Source organism: Aristolochia californica, unplaced genomic scaffold (genome assembly GCF_029961685.1).
Source record: "Aristolochia californica isolate CCGP_79_NKW_82.1479 unplaced genomic scaffold, dmAriCali1.0.hap1 SCAF_11, whole genome shotgun sequence".
NCBI lineage: Eukaryota > Viridiplantae > Streptophyta > Magnoliopsida > Piperales > Aristolochiaceae > Aristolochia > Aristolochia californica.
In genome coordinates, this window is record NW_027181782.1 from 32,018,399 (window position 1) to 32,034,894 (window position 16,496).

Sequence of the window (16,496 nt, forward strand, 5' to 3'; positions counted from 1 at the left end):
TTGATAAAAAAAAAACTCTGATATTAGATGCTAGATGAGAGGAAGAAAAAGGAGAACAAAGAAGAAGGTGTAAGAGAAAGTTACAAATTTGTATATTTGTTTCATCTAATTAAACTAGATATTTAATTAATATTTATAGGCTACTCCTTACATGTTTTTTTACTCAAAATAGAGTCAAGATTCTTATTCTAAAGCATTTAAACCCGCTTTAAAATAGAAAATCTAATCACAACTTCACTTCTAGAATTCTAATCAATCCACACTTCTCCATTCCAACAAGACTCCTAATTAGTCTTAGCGCACTACTCTATCACCATAGTTTTCCTTAATAGCTTAGCATTCCACAACTACTCATTGCACAACGCTTGCCTCTTTGCCAATGACCCATCCCAATATTTCATGGTTGTTTTAATTCTCTACCTTTGCTAATAACCACAAACGCTAGTGTTTCATGATCAACATTTGCATTTTGTTTGCTACCCCTAACAACTTCCTGACATTTGTTCCTTTCCTGGTGTCTGATTGCCATTAATGACTCTCATCTTCTCCTTTTTGTATTTTATTTCAATAATTATTGGAGACAATGTTTGTCCATAGCAAAACCTACTAGACAACCCCATTGGATCCCCTGAAGTTAGTCTCTTTGTTACCTGAAAAAGTTCATCTAGTTTTGGTGTTGACACTATTGGCTATTGACCATTAGAACTCCTCTTACAACTACTGGAGCCCTTGTCTTCGTGCATATCATCTCCTCCAACAGTTTCTTCTCACAAAACACAAGTTTGTCTTCTCTATTGAGCAATTTTTGTCATCCCCCAGTCAAAACCAAGAAAAATGAATCACATTGCCCATATCATCCAAATGTTCAATAAATACTTTTAAGGCTCAACCCCTTAAATAAAAGATTAATAACCATCTCAATACATTTTTTCTTTAAATCATCAGTTAGTTTTGTTATACACATTTCTTTGATGAAGTTGAACTTTTCATCAATGTGCTTTATTCTCAAATAAAATCAAGAAACTTTGGCGAACCATGTGAAATACATATAATTGGGTTCCTCCCACACAAATTTTAATCAAAATTACTATTTGAGCCTTAAAGTTGTAAGAAACATACTTTATCTCCACCATAAAAATAATATGACAATGGTGTCTTTTAGATTCTGTGACTAATCATCTTTGTCAAAGATAAATACATTATAAGGAAGAAAGTTTCGATCATCTAGATCTGCTTGTCATTTCAAGACAAAGTATTCCTTCACAAAATGCGAAAATAACAAGTAGAGCCTAATTGTCGTAGTTCCTTTAAAACACTTCACAAAATTAATTTGATCATGAGACAAATGACGATGCCGTTGTATTTTTAATGAGAGTCAGAACTCCTCATTAGGTTTTTGGCTTTTACCCATACTACTACGGGTTAATTGAGCATAAAAAAATATTAGAACTTAAATGCCTATAGTGCAATTGAAATCGAGTGAAGAGGAAAAATTAAAATCACATGCACAATACCACAAGGAGGTAAGAAAATTTTGTTCTCCATTTTCCCCAATTGGTAATTGCCACCAAGAACCCTTGTTTAGAAAAAAAATTACTATTTTGCTCTTCTTAGAAAAATTACAAAGAGATTAACCAACTCTCTTTAAGCCAAGTATCATACCCAATTTCACTCTTCTTACAACTAGATTTCATCTCTATTAATCATCCCCTGCTAGATTTAAGGTTTTAGAAAACCACTTTCATTTTTAAAATACAAAAGAGAAAAAAATTTACACATTCTTTTTAGTGAGACAACCTTCTTCTAGTAAGATTAAGCTTCCAATATTTTAGCAAATGGAATGAAGTATGTGGAGTTTGATAGAATTAAGGCTACCAAGAAATATGCCAATAATTGGAAATATGCAAGTTTGGGATTTTTCTCATATAAAAGGGTAAATTTGGAAATTGAGGCATAATTTTTTTCTTCAAAAGTTTGATATGCTAAGATATGCTTATTGCTTCATTAGGTATGAGTTTAGGTCCCTATTTTTAAGGTTTTTTTTGGTAAAACTAGCTATTTTTTAAGCGTCATTCTACAAATAAGGTTGATCTACCATACATTTTCATTTATCGATCAATCGTCTCCTAGATGCTATACTTTTTAGTTTCCACAACCTTAGGATTGATTATGACATAAATCAACCACTTTGCAACTGTATGAAAATTTAGTTGATTGATTATATTTTATATACCCTTCCTTTATTATGCTTTATATTTTACCCTAGAATGGTTGTATGATTAATCATACCGAGAGGATGATCAATCCTTTTATAATTCTTGTCAAACAGCATTCTGTATGATCGATTATGTTACACAAATCGTCCATTCTAAGTTCATCTTAACTGCTTTGAAGACGATTGATCATACTATAAGTGGATGGTCGATTAAACATATTAGTAGTTTATACTAATAAGCTCTAAGCATGATTTAGGTCAAATCTAAGTGAATGAAAGGTTTTTAAAACATTTGTATAAGCTCGAAAAATATGGTTTTAGAAAATATTGCATGACCTAATGCTCTCAAACATACTTTTAGCTAATAATTGGAATTTGGCTGGCTATCATTTTACACATTGTTCTAAAAAACAATGAAAATGGACTTAGAAGCATTAAACTGATTTTAAATGACTCTCCTCTCTCACCTCCATGTTGTCTTCTGCTATTTCCAAAACTTTGCCTTTTGTTTCTAATGTAGAAACAGACTTCATAATTATTTTTTTCAATACAACATTTTTCAATAAGTGATTTGGTCAAAGAAAAATTAATTTTCTATCATATTGTTTTCCATGACCAACACAAAATTCCACTGAAAATCAGTGCAAACAGAGCATTTAGATCTACTTACAACAGCAAGAAAAAGGAAAAAATTATCTCATCAATTATAAGACTCAGTTTGTTTCTTCATCTCTGACATCAAGGATGTCTCCTTTTCCAACTTAAATCCTTCCATTTCTACCTCCTTGCGTAGCTCTTCAACTTTGGCCCACATAGCTGAATTCACATAGATCTTGAGCATATCACGATAAATATCATAACCAGGTGAAAATCCAGCTTCTTTCAGCTTTGAGAAATACCTAACAGCCCTAGACAAATCATCCAAAGCAACACATAATTTTATCACAACCCGGTAAGCTGGAAGATCCAAAATGAAGTTCAATTCCTCCATCTCCCAAACTAACATCAGCGCCGCTCTGTATTTCTTCTCACAGTACCTACTGTGAACCACTGTGGTGTACATGACAAGACTAGGGTCGTTTCCCAACTCTTTATACCAACTAAACAGGCTCTCCACAGCTTCAAACTTCCCTAGTCTGATACAGACTTTCATAATAGCTGTACAATCTTGCTGCTTCAAATTCAAATCCTCCCTCTCTCCGAGCTCGTCCAGTAAAGCCAATACTAGTCTATGTTTATCAGGGTTCTTCCCAAGTTCCAGTATTAGCTTTGCATGGATACTGGCATCTAGTGTTCTGTTATTGTCTTTAGCTATTAAGAGAAGCTTCCGGGTGAGATGATAACTTCCAGCTCTTGTCAACCCCCTGGCCATTGCCTCAACCACTGTCCGGCTTGCTGAACTGATGAACTTCTCCATATCAATTGGCTTTTTGAGTCCTCGAGTCCTTGCTAAAATCTCAACAGTTGAAGCAAGGATCCTATCATCAGGGTAGAACTGTGAGTGCTTTTGAGCCCAGCAGAAGGTTTGTAAAGCTCTTTCAGGAAGACCCATGTGACCCAATTCTCGAATAGTCAATGAGAGAGACCCTTTACGAAGAAACCTGAGCCACTTGTCCAGAATTTCTGAAGCATCTGTCTCAGAAGGAAGTCTGCTTATTTCTCTAGCTAGGCCGATGAGTGCATCTGGGTTCTTATACACTCTGCTAGAAAACGAAGAACGTGATGACAATTGAACACGGGAAACTGATCTTATGTGTCTTTTGGGGGTGGGATACCCCAATGGTCGGATTTTGTAGGGCAAAGGAAGTGGCAAAGGCCTCGGTTTTGTTGGCTTTCCCGGTTTCTGAGGGATTCTTCCCCGGAAAAGAGAGGAAATTGTTTCTATTTCATCCGGGGACCAAGATGGGTTGTCGTCTTCTCGACTCTCCATATCATCTGAATCAGCCTTAGATGCATTTTCCTCCATGATCTTTTTCTTCATAAATCTAGTATTATTTGGCTCAGAAGGAACCTTTGCACGACGTGGGTACCGAAGATTCTTAGGTATTTTTCGCTGTGTGGAAGCCATAACGGGCCGCAGTAGAGCAGTCAATCCAATCACATTTGAGTAATTTCTCCTGCATCCACTTCTATGAGGGATTTGAACACTGCCGATAGAAGAAATATGGTGGGTCAAAACTGCATACACCATATCCGAAGTGGGCTCCTCATTGAATTGTGAGACACAAGTTCTGCTTTGACACAGTTGAAAAACGAGCCATTATGTTGGAAAGAGAAAATCCAGAATTCAGAAGGTTAGATATTAGATGCAATATGATCAAACAGGTAGCCTACAACTGGAGGCTCACCGGAAGAATCAAATTTTCTGTTGGACATAAGAGAAAGTTCCTCTACTCCGACAAGAAATTCACTTTCACAGACAAACGCTGACTCTTATGATCACTGAGGCAAGGTATTTTTTTCTTCCCCGCCAGAATTTGTTTCTTATGACATCTCCTGGAGAAAGAAGGAACGAGACAGAGGCACTCATCCTTTCCTCCTAAGCACTGGAAGTTGGTTTGAGATAGTTAACAGAGTTTTTTAACTTCTTTGTTTAACAAAAAAGGAGGTCTACGAAGAGTATAACTGATTAATCAAATAAAACCTCAAATGGAAACACAAGACAACTGAGCAATCTGACAGGAAAAGGATCATATACAGGAAAAATCACTAAGCTCAAAAGTCTAGACTAAACTAAACTAAACTAAACTAGAAAATAAAAGACAATATTACAAGAAGAGGAAGGCCGCACCTCTTTGAAGCACAAACCCTGCATAGAAACCGAAATGGTGGACAACAGAGTACCCAGAAGACGAAACGAGATTATGCGAGAAAGAATCTTAAGGCTCTTTTGCTCTAACGGACTGTCCGGCATATATCGGCCGCTGGGCTTCTCATCCACCCTACAATCTAACATAAACGTTATCAGATATTCAACATATATCAGCGATATGCAATGATGATGACGACTCACTGGGTTAATCCACGAGCGGTAGAGTCGAGTTCGTCCGAATCACAATTTGACTCAAGTAGTTCAACTCAAAATTTGAAGGAGCCAAATTGGATCACGATTCGAAGGCAGTGCAGGAGACCTAAATTCATGGTATCAAAATGTATAGCACCCTCTCAAGTACAAATGATTAATAGACATAACTAAAATATATTGTGAATTTATATTCTGTCCCCCCGCCTGTCTTTAATACCTAAGTTGTGCCTTCTCTAAAAGGTTGACCTTTTAGCGCAATGAGTTTTGATATGTTATCAGAGCAAGTCAGTTGTGTGTTTGAATCCTCCCACTGCACCCTGTATTTGTATCGGTTATTGAATATGACCCCCCGGGTGTTGTGGGCATCGCACGTGCGGGGGAGTGTCGGAGAAGTCCAGCCGTCTTTAATATCCACATTGTGCCTTCTCTAAAAGGTAGGCCTTTTAGTGCAATGGGTTTCAATATATTCCAATTTGAAGGTCTCGATACAAAATACCTTGGAAAAAAACCAAGCTCTCAAGCACTTTTTGTCATCATGGGTATGCGATGAAAGGCAATCTTGATCTGTTCTCCCATGAATAGTTTGGTTGCTGGATAAATTGAGGAAAAAATTATGAATGTATTGTAAACCGTTTTTATGAGAAACGATTTTCTCAAACATGGTCTCAAACTTCTGGCAGTTGCAACTCCCTCGGTAACACGAAGCCATGAATAACCTTGATGGGAGGTTAGCTTCTGTTAAGTATGGTTTTCGGTCCCCTGTCTCGTCACTCAAGCCCCTTCAGTGCCATCGCCGTGAGTGCTCAGAGATCGGAAGCACCGAGAAAACAGAGCAAAGGAATTTGAAGCGTACGGAAGGAGGTACGATTTATCTTTCATTTAATTTATAATGAATTTCATATTGTTATTAGAAATTCATGTTTAAGACTTACAGTTGGTATCAGAGCAAACCTCTGATCCAGTGTTTTGATTCCGAGAGTCTCTGTTTCAGTTAGGGGGGGTTAGTGCACATGACTCAGGACATGATCTTCATGCGCATCACGCAGTTCATGTCCTGATGTCGTTAGGGAGAGCCAAAATTCATTTCATGTACATGAAGATACATGACTCAAGAGTTCATGTCTCAAGAGTAACGGGCGGAAAGTGCTTTCCACCCGATTTTGAGAATCATCTACATGACTCTCGCGCGGGCTCTCTCTCGTCGAGCGGGGCTGTCTCTCGGGGGGCTCTCTGCCGCACACCCTCTTTGCCATTTCATTTCCACAGCCCTCTCTCCTTCCACAACCCTCTCTCGGTGTTGCCGGAGCCCTCTCTTGGTGTTGCCGCAGCCCTCTCTCTTTCCGCAACTGTCTCTCGTTCCCGCAGCCCTCTATCGGTGTTGCCGCAACCCTCTCTCGTTCCGTCGCCGTTGCCTACTAGCCCGTTCCCGTTGCCATCGTCGTTGCCCGCCGTCGTCGCTGGCCGTCGCCGTCGCTGGCCGTCGCCGTCGCCATCGTCGTTGCCCTTTGGCTCGCAGCTGAGGAAGACGACGATGGTTTAATTTTTCCTAAGTTAGGAAAAATTAAACTATTGTCATAAAAATTATTAATTTATAATTTATATTTATAAAATAATTATTTTAATTTATTTAATATATTTATATTACAGTTACTATATTAAAATAGTGATTTAATAGTCATAATTAAAATATTATTAAAATAAATATTTGATAAATTATTTTTGGCATAATTATCCGATTGCTATAGTTAATTAAACCAATAGTTTTAAATTTTGTGATAATATATTAATAATTAATAATACATAAAATATATTATGTACAAATATATAGTGTGTTAAAGTTATGATTAGATCAATTTTTTCTCTTAAATTATTCATTTTTAGGTTAAAGTATACCATATGTTATTAATAAATTAATAACTCAACGTATTACTTTCGTTTTTGTTATTTATAATGTTATTTATTTATTATTTGTAATTAATCGTGTAGGTATTTCATTGGCTCATGTAATTACCATATTAATGTACAATAAAATATCTAATTCAATTAATAAATATATTAGTATATTTAATTATACATTAAATAACTTATTCGTGTAGTAATAATGGTTGTTTTACCTAATTTAGGGTTTAAGGATTATGTTGTAATTAAGTGCACTGTAAAGGTTTAGAAATTCTCTTGTTTTTTATGTTTTTCTCATGTTGGGGCACTAACACTTGAAACTGTTTTCCAGTGCACATGAAGTCGTCAACACTAACACAAATTCTTACCTGATCTTCATGTACATGACATAACATGATCTTCATGTTGGACATGACTTGATCTTCAAGAATCCACTTTGGGGCACTAACCCCCCCTTAGAGTCTCTGTTTTTGTTTTTTTAAACAATTCTACGCTCACTGCTTGCGGGCGTCGGGGCTCTGGCATTGGCGACAGCCAGCGTCGAGCATGACGCCGGCTCCGGCGACCATTCCGCACGGTTGCTGGCACCGACCGCCGACGGAGGCTGTCGCAGTACGCTCTCTGTGAGCTCACTACGGTGGCTGTCTCGTGACGCCTGAGAGCATCGGAGACGCAGCGTCAACGCCGGAGACAATTCTGACCTGTTTTCCGACGTCGACGACTTGAAAGAACGCCAGCGAAGTTTTCTTCTGCGCGGCTGGAGGTTAAAGATGACCTCCAACGCACAGAAAAATGTGATTAAATTTATAAGGTAATTTTGTATATACCATTGAGTTGGCTCGGGACGAGTTGAGTTGGCTAGCCGTTCCTGGTCCGAGTTGACTCGATGCATAAATTGGATTTGCGCCAGCGGGATTCGAACCCGCGCGCGATGAGGAAATTACTTGCGCTAGTAACCATTAGGCCATTGGCCGTCTGCTGTTCAGTATACAGGAAGGTTTAGATTTATTTCCTGTTACAGTTTTTTATGCAATTTTTGGCATATATGTAAATGCATGAAATTAAAGTTATGCATAATATTATAGTTTTTAATTATGCATATTTTATGAACATATTTGGTGCATAATGATAACATGTTAGTGTAAGTTATAATTATGCAATTCATGCTATTCTCATATATTTATGAGATTTAATGTCTAGTGATCCATATAATTTTTATGAATTAGAGAGTAACCACAACATCTTTAACTTAATAAAAATTATATATTATGATTAGGATCATATAAAGAATATTAGACATTAATTGTAACTAATTTTATTTGATATAATAAATTTTATCACACAGAAATTTTTATTATATTTGAGTTTATTAGTTAGGATAAAATATCAAGTTATTCATAATTTACCCACAGGGATTATGAATTCATAAATAATTTGATAGTTTTATCATAAAGAAAAATTAGAAATTAATTTTAATTAATTATACTTAATATAATAAATTTTATCCCACATGAATTTTTTATTATATTTGAGTATATTAATTAGGATAAAATATCAAATTATTCATAATTTACCCACATGAATTATGAATTCATAAATAATTTGATAGTTTTATCATCAAGTTTACTCATAAAGAATTTTGAATCTACTTGAATTAAAAATATTTAGCCCACAGGCAATGTTTTTTATGTCAGTTGATTTGACTTTTAAGCATGATTTACATTGGTAAAGCATGATATTTTATTCAGGCCTCAATTTTAACATCGGCATGTAATTTGTAATTTTATGCAATTGTACCACCTGCACATTTCTCTGATTTTCGTTGTGATATCCCTAATCTTAAGGGAGATAACTATAAGGTTTGGAAAGAGAGAATACTTCTTCATTTAGGGTGGATGGACATAGATTATGCTATTAGGAAAGACGAACCACCTGTAATTACTGATACCAGCACTACATATGCAATTACACTTTATGAACGATGGGAGCGATCTAATCACCTCAGTGTAATGTTCATTAAGACAAAAATTGCTGCTGGTATTCATGGTTCTGTTGAGCAGTATGAAAATGTCAAAGACTTGCTGAAAGCCATTGATGCTCAATTTGTCACTTCAGATAAGGCATTAGCAAGCACCCTAATCATGAAGTTCTCATCCCTAAAGCACACCAGTATGAGAGGTGTGCGTGAGCACATCATGCAAATGAGGGATATTGCGGCTCAATTAAAAAATCCTGAGGTTGATATGTCAAAATCTTTCGTGGTGCATTACATTCTGAATTCCCTTCCGCACCAATATGGACCCTTCAAAATCTCGTACAACACACATAAAGATAAATGGTCAGTTAATGAACTTTTGACCATGTGTGTTCAAGAGGAAGGGAGACTGGTGATGGAACAAGGAGAAAATGTCATGATGGCAACACATGGAAAGGGCAAGTATCAAGCCAAACAAAAAGGGAAGGGTAAAATATCCCCTCAAGCTGGTATTAAGAAAGATTCCAAGTGTTTTTTTCTGTAAAAAGAAGGGACACATGAAGAAGGAATGTGCCAAGTTTCAAAAATGGCTTGCTGACAAAGGTACACCAACCTCATTTGTTTGTTATGAATCTAATATGGTTAATGTCAATAATTACACTTGGTGGATTGATTCTGGATCAACAATCCACATCTCGAATTCCTTGCAGGGTTTGCAAAACCTAAGGAAACCAGTAGGAAGTGAGCATCACATTTTCTCAGGAGATCAGATGAGCTCACATGTGGAAGCTATAGGAACTTGCTATTTAACTTTAAGTAGTGACTTTGTTTTAAAATTAGAAAAGACCTTTTATGTTCCAAGTTTCTCCAGAAACTTGATTTCAGTTTCAAGGCTTGTACCTTATGGATATTCTTGTAACTTTTCAGACTCATCTTTCAGTTTATATTATAAGTCTGATTGTGTTGGGAATAGTACATTGTCTGATGGTCTTTATAACATTAATTTACAAAACAATACCACTTACGGTTCAATGCATGTTCACATTGGTAATAAAAGAGGTGTTATTAATGAGAATTCCTCTACATTATGGTACCGGAGATTAGGTCATATCTCCATAGATAGAATTAAAAGATTAGTGAATGAAGGGGTACTTAATACTCTGGATTTTACTGATTGTGAGACTTGTGTAGACTGCATTAAGGAAAAACAGACTAACAAGTCAAAGAAAGGTGCCAATAGGAGTTCAACCATATTAGATATCATACATACTGATATATGTAGTCCAGACATGGACTCACATAGTCAGAAATACTTCATCTCTTTTATAGATGATTCCTCACGATACATGTATCTCTACATGCTTTATAACAAGTATGAAGTTTTAGATGCCTTTAAGATCTTTAAGGCTGAAGTAGAGGCATAATGCAGTAAGCAAATTAAGATCGTGAAATCAGATAGAGGTGGAGAATATTATGGTAGATACACTGAGAGTGGACAAGCACCTGGGCCATTTGCAAAGTTTCTTCAAGAACATGGGATTGTTGCCCAATATACCATGTCTGGTTCTCTGGACCAAAATGGTGTAGCAGAAAGAAGAAATCGAACATTATTAGGCATGGTACGGAGTATGCTTAGCAACTCCAATCTTCCTAGATCCTTGTGGCCTGAAGCACTTAAAACGACAGTGTATATATTAAACTGAGTTCCAACCAAGGCTGTTTCAAAAACGCCATTTGAATTATGGAAAGGTTGGAAACCGAGTTTGCGATATATGCGCGTTTGGGGATGCCCGTCTGAAGTGAGAATTTATAATCCACAAGAGAAGAAGTTGGACCCAAGGACCATTAGTGGGTATTTCATTGGATATGCTGAAAGGTCTAAAGGTTACAAATTTTATTGTCCATCTCACAACACTAGGACAGTGGAATTAAGAAATGCAAAATTTCTTGAAAATGACTTAATCAGTGGGAGGAATCCAACTCGGAACATAGTTTTTGAGAAGGATTATTCAGAATCTCAACCTTCCACCTCAAGTGATAGATCGATTATTGTTCACAGCATCCCTCAAGTACAAACTGGTGTTGAACAACCAATCATTGAAGTTCCACAAATTGCTGACAACATTCCAGTAGATCAAGTTCTTCAAGAGTTGCCAAACACTTTTGAAAAACTAGTTGAACCACTTACTTCTCAGGAAAATGATGGTTCTATATTAAGAAGATCTACTAGACTCAGGAGATCAGCAATTCCTGATGATTATATAGTGTATCTACAAGAATTTGACATTGGAACCGCAAATGATCCCATGTATTTTTCAGAAGCCATGAGTTGCAAAGAATCAGAATTATGGTACAATGCCATGAAGGAAGAGATGAATTCTATGAAGAGTAATGAAGTATGGGATCTTGTTGAGTTGCCTAATGGATTTAAAGCCATTGGATGTAAGTGGGATTTTAAAACAAAGAAAAACTTATTAGGCAACATTGAGCGATACAAGGAAAGACTCGTTGCTAAGGGATTCACTCAGAAATAAGGAATCGATTACAAAGAAACTTTTTCTCCTGTATCTAAGAAAGATTCCTTGTACATAATTTTGGCATTAGTAGCCCATTTTGACTTAGAGTTGCAACAAATGGATGTGAAAACGGCATTTCTCAATGGAGATCTAGAGGAGGAGGTTTACATGAAACAACCTGAAGGATTCCCTTCTAGTGATGGTGACCAATTGGCTTGCAAGCTAAAAAAGTCAATATATGGATTAAAACAAGCATCCCGCCAATGGTATTTGAAATTCCATAATGTAATTTCTTCATTCGGGTTTGTAGAAAACATTATGGATCAATGTATATACCAGAAGGTCAGTGGGAGTAAAATTTGTTTTCTTGTTTTATATGTGGATGACATTTTGCTAGTAACCAATGATAAGGGTTTTCTACATGAGGTGAAACAATTTCTCTCTAACAATTTTGATATGCAGGATATGGGTGAAGCTTCATTGGCATTAAGATTCATAGAGACAGATTTCGAGGTATCTTAGGTATGTCTCAAGAAACCTGTATTAATACAGTGTTAGAGAGATTTCAGATGAACAATTGTTCACCAAGTGTAGCTCCCATTGTGAAGGGTGATAGGTTCAATTTGAACCAATGCCCGAAGAACGACTTTGAAAGGGAAAAAATGAAGGACATTCCATATGCTTCTGCTGTTGGAAGTATAATGTATGTTCAAGTCTGCACAAGACCTGATATTGCATTTGCTGTTGGGATGTTGGGGTGATATCAGAGTAATCCCGGGTTAGACCACTGGAGAACTGCAAAGAAAGTCATGCGATACCTTCAAGGAACCAAAGACTACATGTTGATGTATAAGCGGACGGACAATTTAGAAGTCATTGGTTACTCAGATTCTGACTTTGCTGGCTGTGTTGATTCCCGCAAATCAGCATCAGGATACATTTTCTTGTTAGCTAGTGGAGCAATATCATGGAGGAGTGCCAAACAGACTTTGACCACCACGTCAACTATGGAAGCCGAATTAGTTTCCTATTTTGAGGCTATTTCACATGGTGTATGGCGTAAGAGTTTCATTTCTGGGCTTAGAATTATGGATTCTATCTCTAGGCCATTAAGAATATATTGCGATAATTCAGCTGCTGTTTTTATGGCCAAGAACAACAAAAGTGGAAGTCGAAGTAAACACATCGACATTAAGTATTTGGCCATAAGAGAACGTGTTAAAGAAAATAAAGTGGTCATTGAGCACGTCAGCATTGACTTAATGATCGCAGATCCTTTGACTAAGGGCATGCCACTGTTTAAATTCAAGGATCATGTTGTGAATATGGGACTTGGTTCCATTATGTAAATTTTTTCATTGTATGAACAATGTTATTTCAGTGAAATTCTTAAATTAATTTGATGTTTTTTTCTCATTTTTATGTGCACTTTAATTTTGAGAAAATTCATCTGTGTTGGACCAAGAGTAAATATAGGGTTTATTCATACAGTATAAGTAATACATACATAGTAATACATGGAAGATACTACTCGTCATTAGAGGACCTATCGCCATGATTCATGTATTTATTACTTAAATTCAGATTATCGATGGGTTTAAAATTATATTAGAAGTTTGGACCAAGTGGGAGAATGTAAACCGTTTTTATGAGAAACGGTTTTCTCAAACGTGGTCTCAAATTTCTGGCAGTTGCAACTTCCGGCAGTTGCAATTCCCTCGGTAACACGAAGCCATGAATAACCTTGATGGAAGGTTGGCTTCGGTTAAGTATGGTTTTCGGTCCCTTGTCTCGTCACTCAAGCCCCTTCAGTGCCATCCCCGTGAGTGCTCAGAGATCGGAAGCACCGAGAAAACAGAGCGAAGGAATTTGAAGCGTATGGAAGAAGGTACGATTTATCTTCCGTTTAATTTATAATGAATTTCATATTGTTATTAGAAATTCATGTTTAAGACTTACATGTATATGCAGGAAGAAGTTGAAAGACAAGAGAAGGAGAACAAGGAGGCAGCCAGGGCAGTAATGAAGAGGCAAAGAATGTTAGAAAGAGAAAGAGAAGGTATAGAGGGGAAGCCCTTCATGGAAATACAGACTGAGACCAAGAGATTCCTACAGGATGTTTTCAGGAGAAGACACAGGGCCAAAGCTCTGAACAACAACACACACTCTTCTCCAAGTCAACTTTCCACACCCGAATGAATTATTTCAACGATGTGGGCTGGTTTTATGGCTATCTTGATCTCTCCTATCAAATTTTCTGCCTCTGTTCTGAGATAACATACCTTTTGTTCTTGACTAAGAACTAGAAAACCTTTATAATCATTTCAATGGAGATCTCCTCTTCTAATTTGTCATTTATACAAACATTTCCTTTTAACTTTATACAAAATGGCCATCAACATCCTTCTTTTATTGATAACAAAGGGACCAACTACACAATTTTGAACCATGTAGCAAAGTGGGAAAGCAAAAGTAAAAGAATAAAAAATTGCAGAGCTTTGAACTCTTTCGTTCTCAACTTCTTTCTTTAGTTACTCTGCTCCAGCATGAAATTCTAGAGTGTCGAGGCTGTACATCCAGAGATTGAACTCTGTCCTTCTCACTTCTTTCTTTAGTTACTCTGCTCTAACATGAAATTCTTGAGTGTCGAGACTGTACACCCTGTTAATGACATGCATATTTTCAACTGTTTCTTCTAAAGTTCGGTGTTCGCTAGCACTGCATTTCAAATGTTGGATGGGTCCCTGGAGAAGCTTCTTCACGATGCGGTGGCTGAGAGCAGTGACTTCTGGGATCAGTTTCTCAGGAAGATCAGCCCCCAATTTCGACAAGCATTTCTCCAACTCTTCTGCCCGAATTGTCTCTGCGTATGACCTCAACTTTTTGAGCGTGGGAACAGTCTCAAAAGAGTTGAATGCATCCTCAAACTGCAGCAAATTTTCTGCGATAATTGGTTCAGCCTCCATTGCTTTTCTTCTTCTCTTCTCCATATTGGCCTCCATTGCTTCTTTCAGGTCGTCCACATCGTAAAGCCGAGCAGAGCCCACATCGGAGACGCAAGAACCTACGTTTCTAGGCACAGATATGTCGACGAATAGCCTCAGTCCCCCCAGCGATTCACTAACTGAAGGAAGTGTTTCGACTTGTTCCTTCAAGAATAGGGGCTTCTCTGACGATGTGCAGGTGAATACAACATCTGCTTCCGCGGCACAAGCGAGCATCTCCGTACTGGGTTTGTAAATCAGCTCAACACCCTTCAATTCTTTGTGAATGGCAGCGACTTTCTGCTCCGATCGGTTCACAACCACGATATGCTTGGACCCCTTGGCAGCCAAATGTTTGATGACAAGTTTGCCGGTTTTGCCTGCTCCGACGACCAATACTCTTACAGAGCGAAACGTGGTGACAGGAAGCTTTGAAAGAGCCAACTCGACGGCAGAAGCGCTTATTGATACTGCACCGGATGAGATGTTGGTTTTGGTACGTACTTCCTTGCCGAGTTGGATTGCGCGATTGAAGAGCAGAGTCATGATCTTTCCAAATCCTTTTGCTCCATTACCGATTGTCGCAACTTGTTTAACTTGAGAGAGTACTTGTCCCTCACCCAAGACGAGCGAATCGAGTCCGGCAGATACTCGGAAGAGATGTTGAGTTGCATCGCTTTCTCGAAGCACAAACAGGTGAGGTTTGAGGTCGGAAACATCGGTGCCACTTTTCTGCAAAGAAGATGATATACATTAACATCAAGGCCTTGTCTAAGGGATTATTTCTGAGAAGAAAATAAAGCGAAAATATTATTCAAGATGAATAGAAAGACAGGTACAAACCTTTGCCATCCATTCTGTAACTTCAAAAAGGGCCCGGTCCCGAGAGAGAGCAACCACATATACTTCCACACGGTTACAAGTACTCAGAACAGCAGCTTCTACTACATGATTCAAGCCGCATAACTCTTCAATGGCATTAGCACATTCTGCTTCAGGTACAGCAAGCTTTTCACGCATCTCCACCGGTGCCGTATTATAACTTAGCCCGATCAACAAAATGCAGCTTTTATCTCTTGTATATCCAGCCGAGGTCTTGAAGCATTGGAGAGGCGCAGAGGGGAAAGAAACAGAGCTAACTGCCTCAGCCCTGAGGCAAGAAATGACTGGCCGTTGTGAAGTAACCCTTGCAGGAAATGCTTTCAGGTGGGATTTACGTCTACAGACGGCAGGCAGTGAAGACGGGAGGGAAAGGATCATGGTTGCCATGGAACGAAGAAGAAGAGAGGAGGAACGAAGGAAGTGAGGTGAAGGAGTGAAGTGAAGGGTACATTTATAGTGGTCAAGGATCATAGAAGGAAAGTTGACTCAGAGTGGGATTGGACTTACTCAATTAGCGTTTGTCCACGTGGCAGAATCCAGAGAGAAAGTTGAATCAATCGCGGGTTCCGAGTTACCAAATTTGAGTCACCGTTCTAATGAGAGGGAAGTTTCGACTTGGGTAAGACGCGACTGAGACAAAAAGTGGAAAAACAAAAACCCATAAATTTTTTTCCCTTTTTGTAACGATATTCTCTATGAAGCCCACTAGTTATATATAAGTCGAACAGGTTCGATCTCAACCCAATCGCATGTCACAGTTTCTACTTCCCATACATGGGCCTATTTCGTTATGTTTTAGTTTCTGAAGCCTGGCCCAGTTAAAAAAAAGTTCACAGGCGCTAAAAATAGGATAAAAAGAGGAAAAAGCAACAGCCAACCATTATCGGTGTAAGAAGAAATGGGAGCAGCCAACGCCATCCTTCCCCTGTACCCGATCTCCCGCATCTTCCACTCCAAGGCCTTCGCATCAAAATCCCTCAGCCCTCTGTCACGCTCTGGG

At 37.9% G+C, this 16,496-nt stretch overlaps 2 protein-coding genes across 5 annotated transcripts; both read right to left on the reverse strand.

Moving 5' to 3' along the window:
* Positions 1-2,772: 2,772 nt before the first annotated feature.
* On the reverse strand, positions 2,773-5,144 carry LOC137944386 (pentatricopeptide repeat-containing protein At2g01860). Of its 4 annotated transcripts, none has more exons than XM_068790059.1 (2): positions 5,007-5,144; positions 2,773-4,362 (listed from the first exon to the last, which is right to left on the reverse strand). In XM_068790059.1, exon 2 carries the CDS (start codon positions 4,281-4,283, stop codon positions 2,916-2,918), a length of 1,368 nt encoding a protein of 455 aa, XP_068646160.1. In that variant the 5' UTR covers positions 4,284-4,362; positions 5,007-5,144; the 3' UTR covers positions 2,773-2,915. The 4 variants fall into 4 exon arrangements, with proteins under 4 accessions (XP_068646160.1, XP_068646156.1, XP_068646157.1 ...); XM_068790055.1 differs by having other exon boundaries at positions 2,773-4,446; XM_068790056.1 differs by lacking the exon at positions 5,007-5,144 and adding an exon at positions 4,564-4,809 and having other exon boundaries at positions 2,773-4,446.
* Positions 5,145-14,245: 9,101 nt separating this feature from the next.
* On the reverse strand, positions 14,246-15,634 carry LOC137943788 (glutamyl-tRNA reductase 1, chloroplastic-like). The gene is made up of 2 exons (XM_068789222.1): positions 15,458-15,634; positions 14,246-15,346 (listed from the first exon to the last, which is right to left on the reverse strand). The coding sequence occupies exons 1-2, from the start codon at positions 15,632-15,634 to the stop codon at positions 14,246-14,248; spliced, it is 1,278 nt and encodes a 425-aa protein (XP_068645323.1).
* Positions 15,635-16,496: the final 862 nt, after the last annotated feature.

Excerpts from the sequence above, each read along its gene's own strand:
- LOC137943788 (XM_068789222.1), bottom strand. The coding sequence starts at position 15,634 with ATGCGTGAAAAGCTTGCTGTACCTGAAGCAGAATGTGCTAATGCCATT. Across the intron at positions 15,347-15,457 it reads TTACAGAATGGATGGCAAAG|AAAAGTGGCACCGATGTTTC; the intron begins GTTTGTACCTGT and ends TCTTCTTTGCAG.
- LOC137944386 (XM_068790055.1), bottom strand. The coding sequence starts at position 4,406 with ATGGTGTATGCAGTTTTGACCCACCATATTTCTTCTATCGGCAGTGTT.